Genomic DNA, 18,978 nt, shown 5'->3' with positions numbered 1-18,978 from the left:
AGTTGCAGTTGTTGGAATCTGTGAAGTCTGATGGAGGGAAACCACGTCGTCCTGAACCACAGGAGCTACAACCATGCTGGAACTGATGTGACCTTCCCTAAAATGTTGCCATGAAGCTGAAAGCAGAAACACCCACAATCGATCACTTTAGGGGGTGTCCACATACTTGTTTATATAAGAGCGTATCTGTAGATTGTAAAGCAGCTTCTTTTCATCCATATCAGTAATGACAGTAAATAAATACAGATCAAAGCCTTTAGAACAAAGCAGACAGTTCTTTTGATGTCATATTTTAAAAAGTAAGAATAATTTAAAAGAAAACTTGGAAATCAGGTTTTTATTTCTATTTTTTTTCTTTATTTACATTTCTGTATCATGTATACATGATTAAAAGGACAGAGGTGTAAAGATGTTTTCCAGATGTGCACAGATGTGTATGAAGGAGCATTAATACATTAATACGCTTAATATCGAGCATCAGGCTGTTAGTTAGTAGAGCTATACATCACGCCGTTAGAAACGAAGCTGCGCTTGTGTTCCAGCTTATGCTACGTTCACACTACACGACTGATGGGTGATGGGGGGGGGGGGGGGGCACACACTACACTACACCATCTATCACCTGGAGGAATCACAGACGGGTCTGTCCGCTCTCCCAAAAACACACCTGAGAAGTGACGAGAGGTTTCATGACACCGCAGGAAGAAGCGAGAGATCCGAGCTCTTAATGCGCTGATATGCAGCGAAAAAGGTCGGGGTGAAGCACGGCCAGCAGGGGTCGCTGCTCTGTTCTGCAGAGAGTAAATTAAATAAATAAATATTATTATAATGAAAGCGTACGATGGTTTGGTGTGGACGATAAGGTTACAAATAAAGTAAAACTCGTGTGTGTGTGTGCTGATATATTCTAATACAAACTTTATTACTGTCGCCGTTTATGCTTGTTGACGATTATAAGCTCCTTTATTTCTTGCGTTCTGATTGGCTGGAGCTCGAAGGCCGACAGGTCCGGATATTTAGCCCGCTAGATATTTTTTCCTGAGTCTGCGAGCGGATCGAGAGCCGATTTCTGAGCCCTGAGTGACGCCGATTTGCCTCGGTGAGGGAAAACCAGGGCACTTATTGTGTAGTGTGAACGAGGCATAAGATTCTGGAGACGGATCGTGAGCGGGGGGTCGGTGAGGACGCGGGTGACGATATGTGGCGGAGAAGAAACGGCGCTTCAGGTTCCTCTTCGGCTAAAACATGCAGTAATCACGTGGTTATATGTGGTTCAGGCTCCCAAACTTAGTACAAATCACTCATGACGGGCCCCTGGGGTGAGGCCCTTAACCCTCGACTGTTCGATCTCTTAATAGAAAGTTGGATTGGATACAGGTTACGCAGGGTGAATTCCAGGCATTCCAGGCAGCATCACATTCTCTCCGTTACTGCAGCGACAGGATGCTAACGAGCGCCATGCTGGCGGCGCTGAGCAGGACGGGCAGCCCAGGACGCCCCGCCGGGTCGTGACCGCTGTGAGGTGCCTTTGCCGGGTCGTGACCGCCGTGAGGTGCCTCGCCCGTCTGTTTCTGCAGGAAGCCCTCGGAGTACACCATGTACAACTCCACGCACCTCCGAGCCTTCATCTGCTGGATTAGGGCGGGGTAGCCGATCTCTGTGACGCTCACCGCGTCATCCTTCGCCTCCTGGACGCCAGCGCTCACCGCGACTTCGGGGTCGGTTCCGGTGCCGTTGCGCTCGGTGCCGGGTTTCTCTGCGGCGCTGACTCTCGTGTCGCGCTCGTGCAGGAGGTCCGTTCTGTTCATGCAGGAGTCCATGTACTTCTCATAGGACTGCGCCTTGGACGGGGGTTTGAAGGCGTAGTCCCTCCCGTAGTCGTTTTGGTCGGTGGATTTGTCGCCGTAGCGACGCTGCATGTAGTGGTTGTAGTAGTGCTCCTCTTGTGGACTGTTGAATTGGAAGTGTGGACGTGGAAACCGACCTATGCCGTATCCTACAGCCATTCCTGCCACTGCCCCGACTCCTGCTGCCAGTATGGCTTTTTTGGCAAAGCCCTTGGACTTCGCAGACGGAACGTAGCCCATGTTCTTTACCGAATGTGAAAAGGGGGAGCCACCGATCCCGTACCCAGGACCACCACCGAATCCACCACCGTAGCGAGGGCTAAGGATCTTATTGTTGGGATTCCAGTTGGGATAGGATCCTCCCATGGATGGGTAACCCCCCGGGTATCCTCCTGGCTGACCTCCTGTCCTCACCGGGTAGCCACCGGCTGCTGGGTATCCTCCGGGGTTGACTCTTCCTGGGTTCTGGACTGGGTAGCCACCCCCTGCTGGATACTGGTTAGGATATCCTCCCTGGTTAGGATTTACACCCCCCCTTCCAGGATTCTGACCTCCAGATGGGTACTGGTTAGGGTTGCCACCAGCAGGTGGGTAGACACCACCGGCAGGGTACTGGTTTGGTTTCCCACCAGCAGGTGGGTAGACACCACCGGCAGGGTTCTGGTTAGGGTTGCCACCAGCAGGTGGGTAGACACCACCGGCAGGGTTCTGGTTAGGGTTGCCACCAGCAGGTGGGTAGACACCACCGGCAGGGTACTGGTTTGGTTTCCCACCAGCAGGTGGGTAGACACCACCGGCAGGGTTCTGGTTAGGGTTGCCACCAGCAGGTGGGTAGACACCACCGGCAGGGTTCTGGTTAGGGTTGCCACCAGCAGGTGGGTAGACACCACCGGCAGGGTACTGGTTTGGTTTCCCACCAGCAGGTGGGTAGACACCACCGGCAGGGTTCTGGTTAGGGTTGCCACCAGCAGGTGGGTAGACACCACCGGCAGGGTTCTGGTTGGGATACCCTCCTGGACTACTGCCCCCTCGTGCTGGATTCTGACCTCCACTCGGGTAACTCCCCCCTGCAGGATAACTCCCACCTCCTGGGTACGGATTGGGATGCCGTCCTGGGTTAGAGCCCCCTTGTCCTGGATAGGTTCCACCTGCAGGGTACGGTTGGTTAGGGTAGCTTCCTCCGGGGTTACGGGCCACAGGGGTCTTCGGGCTGGGCTGCCTGGCCTGGGTCTTGGTCCCTTGTTGAGGCTTATTTGATGAGGATGATGAGGATGAGGATGAAGAGGTTTTAGTGGAGGTGGGTTTCTTGACGCTCGTTCCTTTCTTGATTGCTGATGCGTCCTGCAGCAATGCCATCAAACCCAAACAGAGAAAAACGAGGAGCCACAGCTGCGCCATCCTGCAACCAACATGCGGAACACATTGTTAATCCACCAGTTGCACAAAAAAAGCATTTAGAATGCACGGTGGTGTGAAAAAGTATGTGCCCCCCTTGGTTACTCAACCAGTTCGCCAGATTTCATTGGTGAGCTAATTTACCCAACTTAGAGTTTCTACAGGAACACCATGCCACAATCTTAGGAAAACCTAACAGGTAAATACAGTTCATTATAATTCATAGTACATTATTTATTTGTTTCTAATTTTGTGTCAACAATTTAGGGAATGCCCTTTCCTTTTCCAGCATGACCGTGCTTCATACACAAAGCAACCGGACCTCAGACCCATTTAACACCTTTAAAATCTTTATTATGAGCCAGACCTGCCCATCCAACCTCACAACTGCTGTTTGGACTGAATGGGTGCAAATTTTCTCAGACACACTTCATTAGACATGTAAGTGTTGTAACTGTAAAATGGGGTCAAAATAAACGCCCATGGTTTTAATATGGATGGATGACCCCCCCCCCCCCCCTCCCCCAGGGGCGCAGTCAAACCGGAGGCGGAAGGGTCCTTCCTTAAACTGTTGCTGCAAAGATGAAAGCATAAAATGCATGATCTGTCAATCATTTGTTGAAATCTATTAACAAGGAGTGTGGAGTTTTGGTGAAGTGTAGAGAGGAACCAGAGGGTCCCGGCATCCCCAAAACACCACGATTCGAACCCTGAATCTGTGTCTGAGTGATAAGATCCATGCAACACCAACATCATCACCATCATCTTCACCAGCATCATGGGATCTGGTGCACAAGCCCTGATCCAGTCCAGTTCAGATCCATAGATCCCTAGTGTCTAGTAGTCTACATGTATGCCACACCTATAAACAAACCCAGTAACTGGTAACCAGTCCTGACCATCATTCCCATCAAAACCATAACATTCATCTGTTTACTGTTACCTAACAGATCAGAATCACATCAATCTGATCACATCCATCTTCTCATCATTTACTCAGTAATACTGTTAGAACATAAAACGAATGTAAACGTCGTTGTTTTCCTACCTTCCACTCTCCAGTTTCCCCACAGCTCCGTCTGTACTGGAAATGACTGGTAATGCTCAGATCTCTGCTCCGGTCCCATTCAGCTCCGTGCTCCCTACACTCGTGCACTAGGTAGGGTTTAAACTAGCGGATTCCACAGTGCCCGGATGAAGAGGACTATGTTGTTGTTTACTCTTTCTCTCGTGTACATGACGTCATCAGGATAAACAATAACAAACTTAATATTACAATAAAACTCAATAAAACTCAGCAAACTTGAATATGTTATGAACAGGTTATGAATATGTTATAAATAGAATCTCACCGTGTCTCATTTAACTGAACCTGAGGAGAAAAGTTCTGTATCCTGCAGGTTGGTACTAATAATGTTAAGATAATCGTTCCTCCACAAGCTGCTGCTGGAACTGGAACTGGAACTGGAACTGTGACTCCACCTGACTGGAACTTTCTGGAGATTTTGGTGCTTTTCTGAGCAGTTCGGATATAAACGGAGATTTTCTCGGTTTTGTTGTTTTTTGGTGATTTCGGGTGAGTTTATAAAGTTATAAAATCTCCTGCAGGTTAAAATAAAGAGCAGGATTTTATACCTGTGATGTTTTAGATGAGAAGTTTAGTTTAGGTTAGTAGTTACTGTGGTTCTGGTTCTGATGAACTAGTGATGGTTAGTAGTGAGGAAGGTTTGTTTGGTAATAAAACGCTTCATATTTCTCTTATATTTATGTAATGAGCTGTTTTATACTCAAATGTTCTTGTTTGTACTCGATAGTTTTAATTATTATTATAGTTTTAATTATTATTAAGACATTTTGTTGATAAATGATAAAACACTGAAGGTGAGGAATTTTATCATTTGTACATGAACGTTTGGGTTCTGATGAAACAGACTGGAATGTTAGAAATGAGTTGTTGGAAGGTTCTTTCACTTCATTAATACAACATTGGAAATTAAAACTAATTATCGATTGAAAACAGTTGTGTTTACTTCAGCTTTAGAGTAAAACTGTCATTTTATTTTCATGTAAACAAAAAAGAAAACTGTAACCAAAATGTAGAAACCAAAAACCCAAACACATTCCTTGTACTTTTGCTTTGTAATATTGTCTAGAATTAAGACTTTTTACAGTGGAGCAACTTTACAGAATTTCACGACAGAAACACCTCTAGAATCTTTACATGAATTTCTTTGAATGTATTTGAGGATGTAAAATGTGAAGCTTAAACGTTTTTTAAAGTAATATCAGTAAATAACTGCGGTCAAGCCAGCCTCCACTTCTGCTCAGTCAAATAAATCAGGATGTGCGGATACTATAAACATGACTATAATAATAGCGTCTGGTAACACTGATAACAAAAACTCACTCACGACCTGAACGTGACCACATCAGTTATAAATATATCAGTTAAAATATATAAATATATCAGTTAAAATATATAAATATATCAGTTAAAATATATAAATATATCAGTTAAAATATATAAATATATCAGTTAAAAATATATAAATATATCAGTTAAAAATATATAAATATATCAGTTAAAAATATATAAATATATCAGTTAAAATATATAAATATATCAGTTAAAATATATAAATATATCAGTTAAAATATATAAATATATCAGTTAAAATATATAAATATATCAGTTAAAATATATAAATATATCAGTTAAAATATATAAATATATCAGTTAAAATTAGGGCTGTCGAAGTTAACGCGATAATAACGCATTAACGCAATTTCAATTTAACGCGATTAAAAATAATAGTGCCGTTAACGCAAATTCTAGTTAATGTTGAGACTTGACTGGTAGAACTACAACGCTCGGTTACATTATGTTAACAAACCGCAAATGAAAAACGGTGGCAAGTCCGACATTAAAAAACATAATGTAACCGAGCGTTGTAGTGATGCACTTATAAAGAAATAAATACACGCTGTATTCACAAGTTGTCGGGAGCAGAACACTTTTATTAACTTATTCTGTTAAGGTACCAAATACCGGAAAGCTGAGTCAAGCACGTTAGTCCATGAACTATGGAAGCCCCAAAGGGTCAAAACACACTCACTTCGTGTAGAAACGGCCATCAAACCATCGTCACGATACAACCACAGAAAAGTCTGTTACAATAACTACGCCTTATCCCACCTAAAGCACCGCTGATCTACAATGTTTGCTGATGGAGAAATTCTAAACTACAATCTGACATTTACTGCCTAGTATGTGAGGGAATAAAACTCCCTTACAGTTTTCTCTTGTCCCAGCAGTTTTTAACATAAGTACATTTAGCATAAAATGTGTTCACCATTTTAATTGTAACATTTCACATAAAAATCCTTGTTTTCTATAACATTTACACAGATTTTTTTTAATGCGATTAATCGCGATTAACTATATGAAATTCTGAGATTAATCGCGATTAAAAATTTTAATCGTTTGACAGCCCTAGTTAAAATATATAAATATATCAGTTAAAAATATATAAATATATCAGTTAAAAATATATAAATATATCAGTTAAAAATATATAAATATATCAGTTAAAATATATAAATATATCAGTTAAAATATATAAATATATCAGTTAAAAATATATAAATATATCAGTTAAAAATATATAAATATATCAGTTAAAAATACATAAATATATCAGTTAAAATATATAAATATATCAGTTAAAATATATAAATATATCAGTTAAAATATATAAATATATCAGTTAAAATATATAAATATATCAGTTAAAATATATAAATATATCAGTTAAAAATATATAAATATATCAGTTAAAAATATATAAATATATCAGTTAAAAATATATAAATATATCAGTTAAAATATATAAATATATCAGTTAAAAATATATAAATATATCAGTTAAAAATATATAAATATATCAGTTAAAATATATAAATATGTTATGTTATGTTACTTTAGTTTCGCCCTAAGCCGGATAGGAACCTAAGGCAGAAGAGCGCGCTGCCCACTGCACTACTCAAACAGCGGAGTATTTATAATGGTGGTAAATTCGGTTGATTTTATGGACTCGGGTTAATCTGAGTCACTCAGTAATGTAATCCGGTTTACTTGGGTCACTTGAGTCAGTTGAGTCACTTGTACTGACATTCTGATTGCGACTGATTTACTGCATTACAATGCATCCAAATATCACGTCTTCCATGCACTCATCTTCTGTAAATAAATCCTTCTCTCTTAATTCTCTTGGCACCTCACACTTCTCTTATCAGTGACAAGTTGACACTTTTTTAAAGTGAAATCTTGACCATGTGATTTTTGAATCACCTACCAATCAGATGGGTATATTAATGGGTCAAGAGTTTAAAAGTACCATGGGGGCTATGATACTCCTTAAGTGGTACAGTACTAAAGTAGCCTGTAAGCATTTTAATAATAATATAACTATATTTTGTTCTTTTGCTTACAAGAAAATATGCTGCATTACTAATCTATACCACTACTACTGATAATACAGTGTTTTTAACCGCTTGTGTATTGGAATATTTAACTTAATACTTCGATTCACAGACTGGAGTGAAGTCGGTTCAGCCAAATCATCTGAGTCAGAGGTGTTTCCAGTGAGTCGGCTCACTCGCCCTGAGCAGCAGCCAGTCAGAGGACTCGTAGGATCCGGGTTCAGTACAAAGATTCGAATCATTAATCCGGATGATTCAGGAACCGCCCAGCTCTAGTATTGAACAGTCTAATCAGTAGCATTTCTTTCCCATTGATAAAAATACGGAACAAAGCGCGTCCAGTATCAGTTCAACACGGAACGCGACGTTCAGTTTCCAAATACGGAACGATTCCGTATTTTACGGGACGGTTGGCGACCCTAATTAGGATTCAAACCCACAGCTCTATTAACACGTCTACCAATGTCCTGATGTGGCTGCTTAATTGTCCCCATGTGTAAATGAGTGAAAGTCCAAGGGTTTGTTGCACCAGCAGTTCATAACTCATGTGAGGTTTGTTGTTGATCTGGACGAAAAACATGAAATGACGAAGGTTCATGAGGATTCCATCATTTTATTAGTTTTGAGTTTTTAATTTCATCTGGACCTCCTCAAACACTCCTGAGAACAACAGCTGAGATTATATGTGATGTTTTTTCTTGCCACCGTTGCTTCAGGTCACTAGTCAGAGGTTTTGGACCTGGATCCTGGAAGACAGTGTTTACTGAAAAACCCAAAACCGTCCCAATACTTTTGCTTCTATAAGATTTGACTTAGATTTATTAAACTTTGTTAAACTTTAAGTATCAGCGTCTAAACATGAATATTTCTTGCTTCTTCACATACAGATACAATAAACACAAACATTAAAATATATTTTATTATCAAATAAAACTTCATTCAAATCATTTTTATAATTTCACTCCCAATCTGACACGGACGCGTGTTGGAGGGGCGTGTGGTGATCCGGGTCTCGTTGATCATATCAGGGTTGTGCAAGCAGCTGCAGATTCACAGTCGGGAATTAGATATGACTAAATTATAGGGAAATAAAGGGAGACAATCCAGGGAGAAAAAACACTTTGTCTATCTAGAAACATTTCAAATGAAGATGGGACGTTTGTGTATTAGCAGACAGCTTCATCATCCAGACACATGTGGTTCCGAATCAGACGCCGCATTTCACTGTACCTGAAAAGAGGAACCGATTTAATATAAATGCACATGGTATTGGAACAGGACCTACGACAAGCTCATGGTCGGGTGTCCACATACTTTTGACTGTGCAGTGTATGTGAATGAGGTAAAAAATACCTGTGCTTGAGCTTCTCCGTCTCTCTGTTCTCCTCCTCCTTCAGTTTAACGATGAAGCTCTGCAGCACCGGCATCTCCAGCTTTATGTACTGAGCCACCTAAACACCAGCAGGAAACAATAAACAACTAAAACATCCAGTGAGTGGCAGTTCTTCTGTTTGATCTGCTTACTTATTTCTAATCTGATTCATCCAACTTTCCTCTGCGTGTTCAGGAAGGTTGGCAGTTCCTTGTAAATCTGGTTCCTCTCAGGGGTCCTTCCTTATATTATTTAGGGAGTTTTTTCTTGGTGCTGATTGGCAACATGTTGACCACGCCCTGTTCCACTCTGTTACTGCTCTTATCAACAAGGTGATTCTGCCTGCAGTACTGCTGCTCACCGGATGTTTTTCCTTCTGTTCACTCAAATTCACTACATTTTGATGTTTCTTTGCACCCCCCCCCCCCATTTAGACATATCCAATTTCCAGCTGCAGTCTGAACCTCCACTGCATGCATGACACCTACGCTGACCGAGATTCCTTCAACCACTTCTTATCACCAGTCAGGAGCGGATTCTGAGGTGTTGCTGTTGCAGAGGTAAGGGGGGGAGAGCTAACCCTCTCTCTCTATCAGACACAGTATATACATGCACTGATTTATTCTATATCCTCATTTCCTATATGAGGTTTCTTACGTCGTACGTGACCTCCTCCACCTGGTCAGGCTCCATGAGGAAGAGTTTGCAGATCTGTTCACATGGTCCCTGAAGAACCCTGATGGTCAGTGGGTGGTCATCTCGCTTCAGCTGCACTCGCTCTGTGGTAAGAGAAATCAGAACCGCTGATCCAACACATACGTATTTATTATAACTTTAAATATCTAAAATATCTTTATTTTAATGTTCAGGAGTGTGAAGCAGAGGTTCCACATTTCTGCTGCACTCAGGGGGGCGTGATGTTCGTCTGTGGGTACGGCAACATGTGAGCAGTTTTTATAACTGATAAATTATTCAGTAAACGTTCACTTGTGTTTCACACCACAGTGTGTTTATAAAAAAAGAATAAATAAGAGTTAATAATATATGAAGTAAATATAATAAAATAATAAAAGTAATAATTATATTCAAATTATATAATATAATGTTTAATAATATGTAATATATAGTAACAATAATTACTATTAATAATAATAATACTATATAATATAATAAAAGTATAATAATAGTATAATAAAATACTACTCATAATATAATAATAATCATAATAAAATAGTTATAATTATAATAAATATTAATAATTATAAAAACAATAATGAAATATCATAAATAATAATAATAATATTATTATTGATAATAATAACAGTAATAGTAATAATAATTATAAAAGTAATAAATATAACAACAAACTATTATTATTAATAATGATTATAATAAAATTATTGATGAAATATTATGGATATTAATAGAAAATAATGAAATATTATAAATAGTGTTATTAATAGTGATATTATTAAATTATTATGATTATTAAGAGTATGAAAGCAGTAATAGTAATAAGAATTACAATAATAAAAAATATAATAATAAAATATTATTAATAATATTATTGAGTATTAATAACAATAGTAATATTAATAATAATAACAAAATATTAATATATTTTATTATTATTATTACTGTTAGTAATAGTAGTAATAATAGTAAAAAAAAAATAATAATCATAATACAGGGAACAAACTTTCTTTTTGCGTATTAAATAAATTATAAATTATATAATAATTATTATAATTATATAATAATGGTTTTTTTGTTTTGTTTGTTTTTTATGTGTTAAATTCAGTTAATTAAAAGTAACAGCACAATAAAATGTGCAGAAGTTGTGCAGAAGTTCAGGATGTTCATGTTATTTTTACTGATGTGGGGGTGCACAATTTTTGTGTAGGTTCTGGTTCTCACCCCCGCTGGTGTGCAGGAGGAACAGGGCGAACTCGTCTGGACTGTTCTCGATCTTAAACTTGTTGAGCAGAACACGGAGAACCTGTGATGTGGTCATGGAGCTGTTGATACGGACGTTAGTGACCGACCCGAACGTCGGCGTGAACACTGCTGTCTGAGAACATGAGAGAGAACACAAGAGAACACAAGAGAACACATGAGAACCCAGGTGAACCCAGAAGAACTCAGGAGAACACAGGAGAGAAAACAGGAGAACAGAGGAAAGCACGAGAGAGAACCCAGGAGAACACAGGTGAGTTCTTTAAAGTGAATCTGTGGCGCAGATCCTTAATCTGGGGATTTATAAAGCTTCAGAAAAAATATGCAGGTGGATTGGCTTTGCAACGCAGGTTCTACCTTATGATTGTAGAAATGGCCGTTAAAGGAACAGCGGTGTCGTCTGATTTGTCGCTGGTTTCTCGGTCCGATCCGCCCACCGAGGCTCCGCCCACTCACACAGCTCTTGGTTCTGTGCAGAGTTGACTCCTCCCCCTCACCTGTCCATGTAAGAAACTCCACACCTGAGTGGCTGTGTTCCAAATGCCAAACTGGACATACTATTCACACTACACACACACACACACTAGCACTCTCTACACTTACCTGAGGCTTTACTATAGCTCTCATCTGATTGGTCTTCAGGTTCTGTGACCTCATCAGTGGGTGGAGTCAGTGTGATTGAGGGATTTCTGTAGAGATTATAACTATAATGTAACTTTACATTGTGATTTTAACATGAATTAAGATAACAATTAAATAAAACTCTACTTTGCCGGGTTCGCGTCTCCTCCTGAACCTCTGAAGGATGCAGAAATATTAAAAGACTTAATTGGCTCCTTGCCGTCTTGCATCTGCAGTCTGATTGGTCGTCGCAGGCCCCAGGAGATGTTGAGCAAACCCTCGATGATCAGTTCCTCGTCCTCCTTTACAGAACAGAGCAGATCTCTGGTGAGCAGGGAATTCTGGGAATTTTATGTGACGTGTGGCAGCAAAGCATCCCCACATCATCACACTACCACCACCACGCTTCAGTTAGTATGATCCTTATTGAAATGAGGTCGATGTTCACAGTAGAAAGCTCTTGTTGTGTTGACACGGCTGTGATGGCCGAGTGGTTAAGGCGTTGGACTTGAAATCCAATGGGGTCTACCCGCACAGGTTCGAACCCTGCTCACAGCGACTGGAAGCTTTTAATAAAGTGTTAATAAAAGACTTTTATCTGGAAGTAGAGCTGTAAACTAATAAATACTGATAAAATGATACGATTGCAATAAGCTGATTGTTAATGATAACTTGCAGTACCTAAGCAGGGAGAACCTCGGATTCTGCTCTCTACCAGAAAATCCTGCCACATAGGGCAGTGCTAGCTTAGCTTTTATGGTACTGGACTAGTACACAGAAGGTTGCTAGTTCAAGCCCTGCCTCTTCCACATTGCCACTGTTGGTCCCTTGACCAAGAATGGCTTGGATTGTAATTGGACTCTTTCGTGAGTTTTTTTTTTTTTTTGATAAAAACGTCTAAAATGCTACAAGCTTATAAATGTAATTATTGAAAGACGTCCTGTATTACGTTTATCACTGAAGTTTTGTAATCAGGGTTTGCATTACACATGTTAACTTTAACAGTAATAAATCCACATTCCTCCACTTCCAGATGTAGATATTTTGTCAAAACGTATGCAGTCGCTGTGAGCAGGATTCGAACCTGCGCGGGGAGACCCCATTGGATTTCGAGTCCAACGCCTTAACCACTCGGCCATCACAGCTGTGTAACATGTTCTTCAGCAATAAGAACATCATACAACTGATTTTAATTGCTTGAATCTGTATCAGTGTTGGGGTCCTGAAGCAGCAAAACGTCCCCACATCATCACACCACCATCACGCTTCACCGTTGGAACAATGGTCTGTCGTAAAGAGGCTGTGATGGCCGAGTGGTTAAGGTGTTGGGCTTGAAATCCAATGGGGTCTCCCCGCGCAGGTTCGAACCCTGCTCACAGCGGTACTCTGTATTTTTGTTAAGGATCAGATTCTGGAGTTTAGAAGGAGCTCAGTGTTGTTGTGCAGTTGTAGAGACACTAATGAGCTCATAAGATGAGGAACATCAGTCCATGAAGGATGAGTTTGATCTCTCACACTGATCATCTCCTAATCATCCAGATTCACCATCTTCTGCTCTCACTTAGAGGTTTAATCAAAACACACACAGTCCAACGCCTTAACCAGAAGATCATTAAAGATCACGTTATGTTCTACCTCAGGAGGTTCTGGAAGACTGGTCGTAGCTGTGATGGCCGAGTGGTTAAGGTGTTGGACTTGAAATCCAATGGGGTCTCCCTGCGCAGGTTCGAACCCTGCTCACAGCGGCTATATGTATTTTTGTTCAGGATCAGATTCAGATTCTGGAGTTTAGACGGAGCTCAGCGTTGTTGTGGAGACACTAATAAGCTCATAAGATGAGGAACATCAGTCCATGAAGGATGAGTTTGATCAGTCACACTGATCATCTCCCAATCATCCAGATTCACCATCTTCTGCTCTCACTTAGAGAGTTTAATCAAAACACTGACAGACGCTGTGAGCAGGGTTCGAACCTGTGCGGGGAGACCCCATTGGATTTCAAGTCCAACACTTTAACCACTCGGCCATCACAGCTCTACAGATGCTAGTGTGATGGCCTGAGTGATATTACAGAACCATGAATTCTGCTCTCCACCAGAAATCAGGAGGGAAAATGTCACATAGAACAGCGTTAGCTTAGCAGTTACAGTTCTGGTCATGTTTCATTTTTATAGACTGGACACTTCTGAGAAGTTTCACTACTGTTCAAGTTTTCTTTATTTATATATAATGACTCTCATTGTGGTTCAGTGAAGTCCCAAAATGTACAATTAGGTAAAATGTACAGAACTACAAATTTTGCTCTCTACCAGAAAATCCTCAGGTGAAACATCACGTCATTTTATAAAATATATTTAAATCTGATTCAAACCCAGGACGGCCACTCACATTCATCATCACCTGATCAGAATCAAATCCACGATGTTCTACTACAGGTGGAGATCTCTCATTAAAACTCATGATCGCTGTGAGCAGGGTTCGAACCTACGCGGGGACACCCCATTGGATTTCGAGTCCAACGCCTTAACCACTCGGCCACCACAGCTACATGAGGAGAACACACGCCCTGCAGCAGAAAAGCATCCCCACATCATCACATTACCACCACGTTTCACTGTTAGTATGACGCTCTTATTGTGGAACGATGTTATAATAACTGAAGAGCAGAGAAGAGAGATGAATCATTTACTACACAGCTGTGATGGCCGAGTGGTTAAGGCGTTGGACTTGAAATCCGATGGGGTCTCCCTGCGCAGGTTCGAACCCTGCTCACAGCGACTGTGTGTAATTTAATAGAGGAGCTAAATCTGGAGCAGAGTGTGGTGGTTGTAAACTGGTGATATGAGAGGTTAAAGGATGAGTCTTCTAATTTCCGGCTGTTCTACTAAACTCACATCCTGCTCAGGTAGAGAGCATTATCTGTGCTTCTGTCAGCTTTATTAATTCTACATTTTTGGGACTCCACTGAACCACAGTGAGAGTCATTATATATAAATAAAGAAAACTTGGAAAGCAGTGAAACTTCACAGAACATCAACATCAGTAAGATCATCATACTAACAGTGAAACGTGGTGGTGGTAGTGTGATGATGTGGGGATGCTTTGCTGCTTCAGGGCCTTGGAAAAGTCTGGAAATATGAGGTGTGAATTTTAAGGTGTGGCGGTCTGAGGGTGTGGAAGTTAGCAGTGTGGACTTTTGAACTGGTACCTCTCGGTGGCGTAGCTGCAGTGATTCCTCCTCATAATACAGATTGTATGTTTGTAGATGTGAGAGCAAAACTGTCCTGAAAATAAAACAGAAAATCACTGAGCTGCACTGAGCGCGCTCTGTAATACACTCAATGTTCAAAAATATGTGGACACCTCTCTGAATGATCGACCTCAGGTGTTTCAGCTGTGTCCACAAATTCCCACAAACACCCCTACTTTGACTTTTGGAGCCGTTGGGAGATTTACCTGCTGATAAATTTGTTCTGTCCGACCTGCACTCGGTCCGAGTTCATACCGGCCATCAGGAACCAACGTGGACCTGCGACAGAGGAGAGAAGAGACACCGCGTCAGAAAGGGACGTGAAAGAAGAACAGGAGAGAACGAGGAACGAAGGCAAGAAGATGGAGGAGAAACAGGAGGAGAAATAAGAACAGAACAAAGGAGGACAGAAGTAAAGGAATAAAAAATAAGAGGAAGCAGAAAGAGCAAATGTAACACAATGAGTGATTGTAAAGCCAGCAAGAGAAGCTTATACAGATACCTTCTGTTTAATGAACCAGTACCTTAACCACTAAGGTGGTCTAGATACTCAATGTTTTAAGTGTTAAGAGATATGTGCACAGTTGCTGTGAGCAGGGTTCAAACCTGCGCAGGGAGACCCCATCCTACATTACTCAATCAAATTTGGCGCATTTTTGTGGATCCATCCATCTATCTTTTTACTGTAAGATGTTTAGTTGGTCGGGTTCTGCTTAGATAGCTTCTAGGCTCATGTAGCTGTGATGGCCGAGTGGTTGAGGCGTTGGACTTGAAATCCAATGGGGTCTCACCGTGCAGATTCAAACCCTGCTCACTGTCTGTGCTTTGATTAAAACTCTGTAAGTGAGAGCAGAGATGGTGTAATTATCAGTAAATTCCAGAATGTAAGTGTGAAGGATCAAACTCATCCTGCACTAAGCTCTTTTGGAATCTCCTGGTCATGCATACAGGTCTATGAAGATCTTGCACACAGACGATGTGAGCAGGGTTCGAACCTGCTTTTTATAAAGTTTTTAGAAAAGATTTTGACAGAAGAACCTTAAGTACGACAAGCCTGGAAATCAGGTCAAATAGTGTAGTAGATAAAATCTGAGAAACAAGATTGTGTGGAAAGAAAAGCAGAAAGGAGGAATCACTAAAAGACGAGTTCCAATCCCAATCCAGGTGAAGTCCTAAATGCTGCTGTGAGTTTATCAGTTCCAATCTCACAATTAGATACACTCACAGATCATTAAGTAAAATTCACCAGGTCGCTGTGAGCAGGGTTCGAACCTGCGCGGGGAGACCCCATTGGATTTCAAATCCAACACCTTAACCACTCGGCCATCACAGCTGTGTAATAAATGAGTCCTCTCTGTTCTCTGCTCTCCAAATTATATTATAACATCGTTCCACAGTAGGAATCCCCAGGTGGGGCGGTCTGGGTCCTTTCTGTGTGGAGTTTGCATGTTCTCCCCGTGTCGGCGTGGGTTTACTCCGGGTGCTCCGGTTTCCTCCCACAGTCCAAAGACATGCAAGTGAGGTGAATTGGAGACACTAAATTGTCCGAGACTGCGTTCGATATAACCTCGTGAACTGATGAACCTTGTGTGGTGAGTGACTACCGTTCCTGTCATGAATGTAACCAAAAGTGTAAAACATGACGTTAAAATCCTAATAAACAAACAAACAGTTCCACAATAGGATCATAATAGGATCATCCCCCCACAGGTTTGAATCCTGCTCACAGCGGTCATGAGTTTTAATGAGAGATCAACATCTGGAAGCAGAGGATTGTGGATTTGTATGATTATAAACAGGTTGTAAAGAAAACCTGCAACACAGTGAAACATCCCAGGATTAGAACTTAAACTTCGAGTCCAACGCCTTAACCTCTCGACCACCACAGCTGCGCAGCATGTCATTCCCTCAGAGCTGTCGCTCAAGTCCTGAAGCAGCAAAGCATCTCCACATCATCACACTACCACCACCACGTTTCACTGTTAGTATGAGGATGTTATTGTGGAACGATGTTATAATAACTGCAGAGCAGAGAACAGAGAGGAATCGAACACTGCACAGCTGTGATGGCCGAGAGGTTAAGGCGTTGGACTTGAAATCCAATGGGGTCTCCCCGCGCAGGTTCGAACCCTGCTCACAGCGACCTGAAGAATTTTAATAAAGGGTCTTGACAGAAGAATTTAAGTCTGGAAATCAGGTCAAATAGTGTTGAGAAAAGCAGAAAGGAGGAATCACTAGAAGTTCCAATACCAATCCAGGTTGATGTCCTAAATGCTGCTGTGAGTTTATCAGTTCCAATCTCACAATTAGATACTCTTACAATTAGATACGCTCACAGATCATTAAGTAAAACTCACCAACGCCTTAACCACTCGGCCATCGCAGCTACACTAGCACTGATTCCTCTCTGTTCTCTGCACTCCAGATTATATTATAACATCGTTCCACAATCAGATCATCATACTAACAGTGAAACGTGGTGGTGGTGGTAGTGTGTTGATGTGGAGATGCTTTGCTGCTTTAGTGCTGGAGTGGATGAAGGTTCCACTATAGATGGACCGACACCTCTGGAATCTGTGATGGCTGAGTGGTTAAGGCGTTGGACTCGAAACCCAATGGGGTCTCTCCGCGCAGGTTCGAACCCTGCTCACAGCGACTACTAGTTTTAATGAGAGATCAACATCTTAAAGCAGAACACTGTGGATTTAATACTGATAAAATTGTAAGATTATAAACAGGTTGTGATTAATGAACCTGGCGGATATTTAATGATAACGTTCAGCATGAACAGGGTTACAAAGACATTCGTACATTTTTTGAAACTCCAGTGAACCACAGTGAGAGCCGCTGTCTAAACAAATAAAGAAAACCTGCAACACAGTGAAACTTCACTGCTCAGGTTCGGACACCGCTCACTGCTACACCTCTGTAAGTCATAATAATTGTACAATTTCATCAGTGTTAATTTAACAATCCTCTGCTTCCAGATGCAGCTTTATCATTAAAATTTATCCTCTCTGTGAGCAGGGTTCAAACCTCACTTGGACGCGGAGACCTCACTGGATTTCAAGCCCAACACCTTAACCACTCGGCCATCACATCCCTTTCTTCCAGTAAGCTTTGGAAGGTGGGAGGTACCTGAGTACCCGGAGGAAACCCCTGCAGACAGTGACCAGAGGCAAGACTTGAACCTAGGATTCCATGACCCATGCTGCTGTGCAACACCCACTCAACACGCCCATAAAGGATAAATACACGTATATGTTCTTCATCATACCCTGGAGGTCACATGGAGCAGCCAATCCACATGCTGGCATGTTATGGGAGGTGAGACAGAACCTGATCTGAACCTAAGTCACCGGAGCTCTGTAATCATTACATTTATGTGTTTTAGCCACAACAGTCACAGTGTAACAAATCACTCATATAAAGGAAATAATCCATGATGCTTCCGACTGTGCAGCAACAGTTTAGGGAAGGTCCTTTCCTGTTCCAGCATGAGCGAGCTCTATAAAGACGTGATATTTAGGATGGTTCCACCTGTGCTGGTGGGTTGAGTGAGTGAGTGAGTGAGATGTTAGAAGTGAAGAACTTACAGTAGACGAGCACGGCGCCTCACGCAGGAGAAGGATGGAGCGTAGATGGGATGAAGGTGTAGAACCTTTACATGCGGGATGAACAGGAAGAACCGCGCCTGTTAGAGTTTTGAGGTGTCAAAAGGAAACCACACGCCCCGCCTAAAACAGTTTACACAGGAAGTTGAGTCTATTTTCACTTGTGTTTCAACTTCCTGTTAGCAGCACTGATGCAAGGCTGATCAGGAACGCACAAACACGCCCGATACACACAAAACTTCAAGCAGAGAACAGAACACACAACAGAACACAGAGAACAGAACACACAATATAACACAGAGAACAGAACACACAACAGAACACAGAGAACTGAACACACAATATAACACAGAGAACAGAACACACAACAGAACACAGAGAACAGAACACACAATATAACACAGAGAACTGAACACACAATATAACACAGATAACAGAATA

The 18,978-nt window shown here is 41.4% G+C and overlaps 2 protein-coding genes and 10 non-coding genes across 13 annotated transcripts; 6 read left to right on the top strand and 6 right to left on the bottom strand.

The window, feature by feature from the left end:
- Window positions 1–334: 334 nt before the first annotated feature.
- Window positions 335–4,377, bottom strand: prnpb (prion protein b). 2 transcript variants are annotated; one of them, XR_010015278.1, is made up of 3 exons: window positions 4,291–4,377; window positions 919–3,246; window positions 335–791 (listed from the first exon to the last, which is right to left on the bottom strand). XR_010015278.1 is itself a non-coding variant. In XM_063014412.1 (2 exons), exon 2 carries the CDS (start codon window positions 3,243–3,245, stop codon window positions 1,428–1,430), a length of 1,818 nt encoding a protein of 605 aa, XP_062870482.1. In that variant the 5' UTR covers window position 3,246; window positions 4,291–4,377; the 3' UTR covers window positions 335–1,427. The 2 variants fall into 2 exon arrangements, 1 of the variants encoding a protein (XP_062870482.1); XM_063014412.1 differs by having other exon boundaries at window positions 335–3,246.
- Window positions 4,378–8,625: 4,248 nt separating this feature from the next.
- Window positions 8,626–18,587, bottom strand: rassf2b (Ras association domain family member 2b). The gene is made up of 10 exons (XM_063014148.1): window positions 18,520–18,587; window positions 15,130–15,202; window positions 14,882–14,957; window positions 11,821–11,975; window positions 11,656–11,741; window positions 11,410–11,549; window positions 11,014–11,167; window positions 9,754–9,875; window positions 9,078–9,175; window positions 8,626–8,954 (listed from the first exon to the last, which is right to left on the bottom strand). Exons 2-10 carry the CDS (start codon window positions 15,183–15,185, stop codon window positions 8,891–8,893), a joined length of 951 nt encoding a protein of 316 aa, XP_062870218.1. The 5' UTR covers window positions 15,186–15,202; window positions 18,520–18,587; the 3' UTR covers window positions 8,626–8,890.
- Window positions 12,150–12,231, top strand: trnas-uga (transfer RNA serine (anticodon UGA)). The gene has a single exon. It is a non-coding gene; the product is annotated as a tRNA-Ser (tRNA).
- Window positions 12,737–12,818, bottom strand: trnas-cga (transfer RNA serine (anticodon CGA)). The gene has a single exon. It is a non-coding gene; the product is annotated as a tRNA-Ser (tRNA).
- On the top strand, window positions 12,973–13,054 carry trnas-uga (transfer RNA serine (anticodon UGA)). Its single transcript has one exon. It is a non-coding gene; the product is annotated as a tRNA-Ser (tRNA).
- On the top strand, window positions 13,337–13,418 carry trnas-uga (transfer RNA serine (anticodon UGA)). Its single transcript has one exon. It is a non-coding gene; the product is annotated as a tRNA-Ser (tRNA).
- trnas-uga (transfer RNA serine (anticodon UGA)) lies at window positions 13,626–13,707 on the bottom strand. The gene has a single exon. It is a non-coding gene; the product is annotated as a tRNA-Ser (tRNA).
- trnas-cga (transfer RNA serine (anticodon CGA)) lies at window positions 14,137–14,218 on the bottom strand. Its single transcript has one exon. It is a non-coding gene; the product is annotated as a tRNA-Ser (tRNA).
- Window positions 14,369–14,450, top strand: trnas-uga (transfer RNA serine (anticodon UGA)). Its single transcript has one exon. It is a non-coding gene; the product is annotated as a tRNA-Ser (tRNA).
- trnas-uga (transfer RNA serine (anticodon UGA)) lies at window positions 16,175–16,256 on the bottom strand. The gene has a single exon. It is a non-coding gene; the product is annotated as a tRNA-Ser (tRNA).
- Window positions 16,984–17,065, top strand: trnas-uga (transfer RNA serine (anticodon UGA)). Its single transcript has one exon. It is a non-coding gene; the product is annotated as a tRNA-Ser (tRNA).
- Window positions 17,497–17,578, top strand: trnas-cga (transfer RNA serine (anticodon CGA)). Its single transcript has one exon. It is a non-coding gene; the product is annotated as a tRNA-Ser (tRNA).
- Window positions 18,588–18,978: the final 391 nt, after the last annotated feature.

This window comes from Trichomycterus rosablanca, chromosome 18, assembly GCF_030014385.1.
Source record: "Trichomycterus rosablanca isolate fTriRos1 chromosome 18, fTriRos1.hap1, whole genome shotgun sequence".
In the NCBI taxonomy this organism is placed as follows: Eukaryota; Metazoa; Chordata; class Actinopteri; order Siluriformes; family Trichomycteridae; genus Trichomycterus; species Trichomycterus rosablanca.
This window is presented reverse-complemented; position numbering and strand designations above follow the sequence as displayed.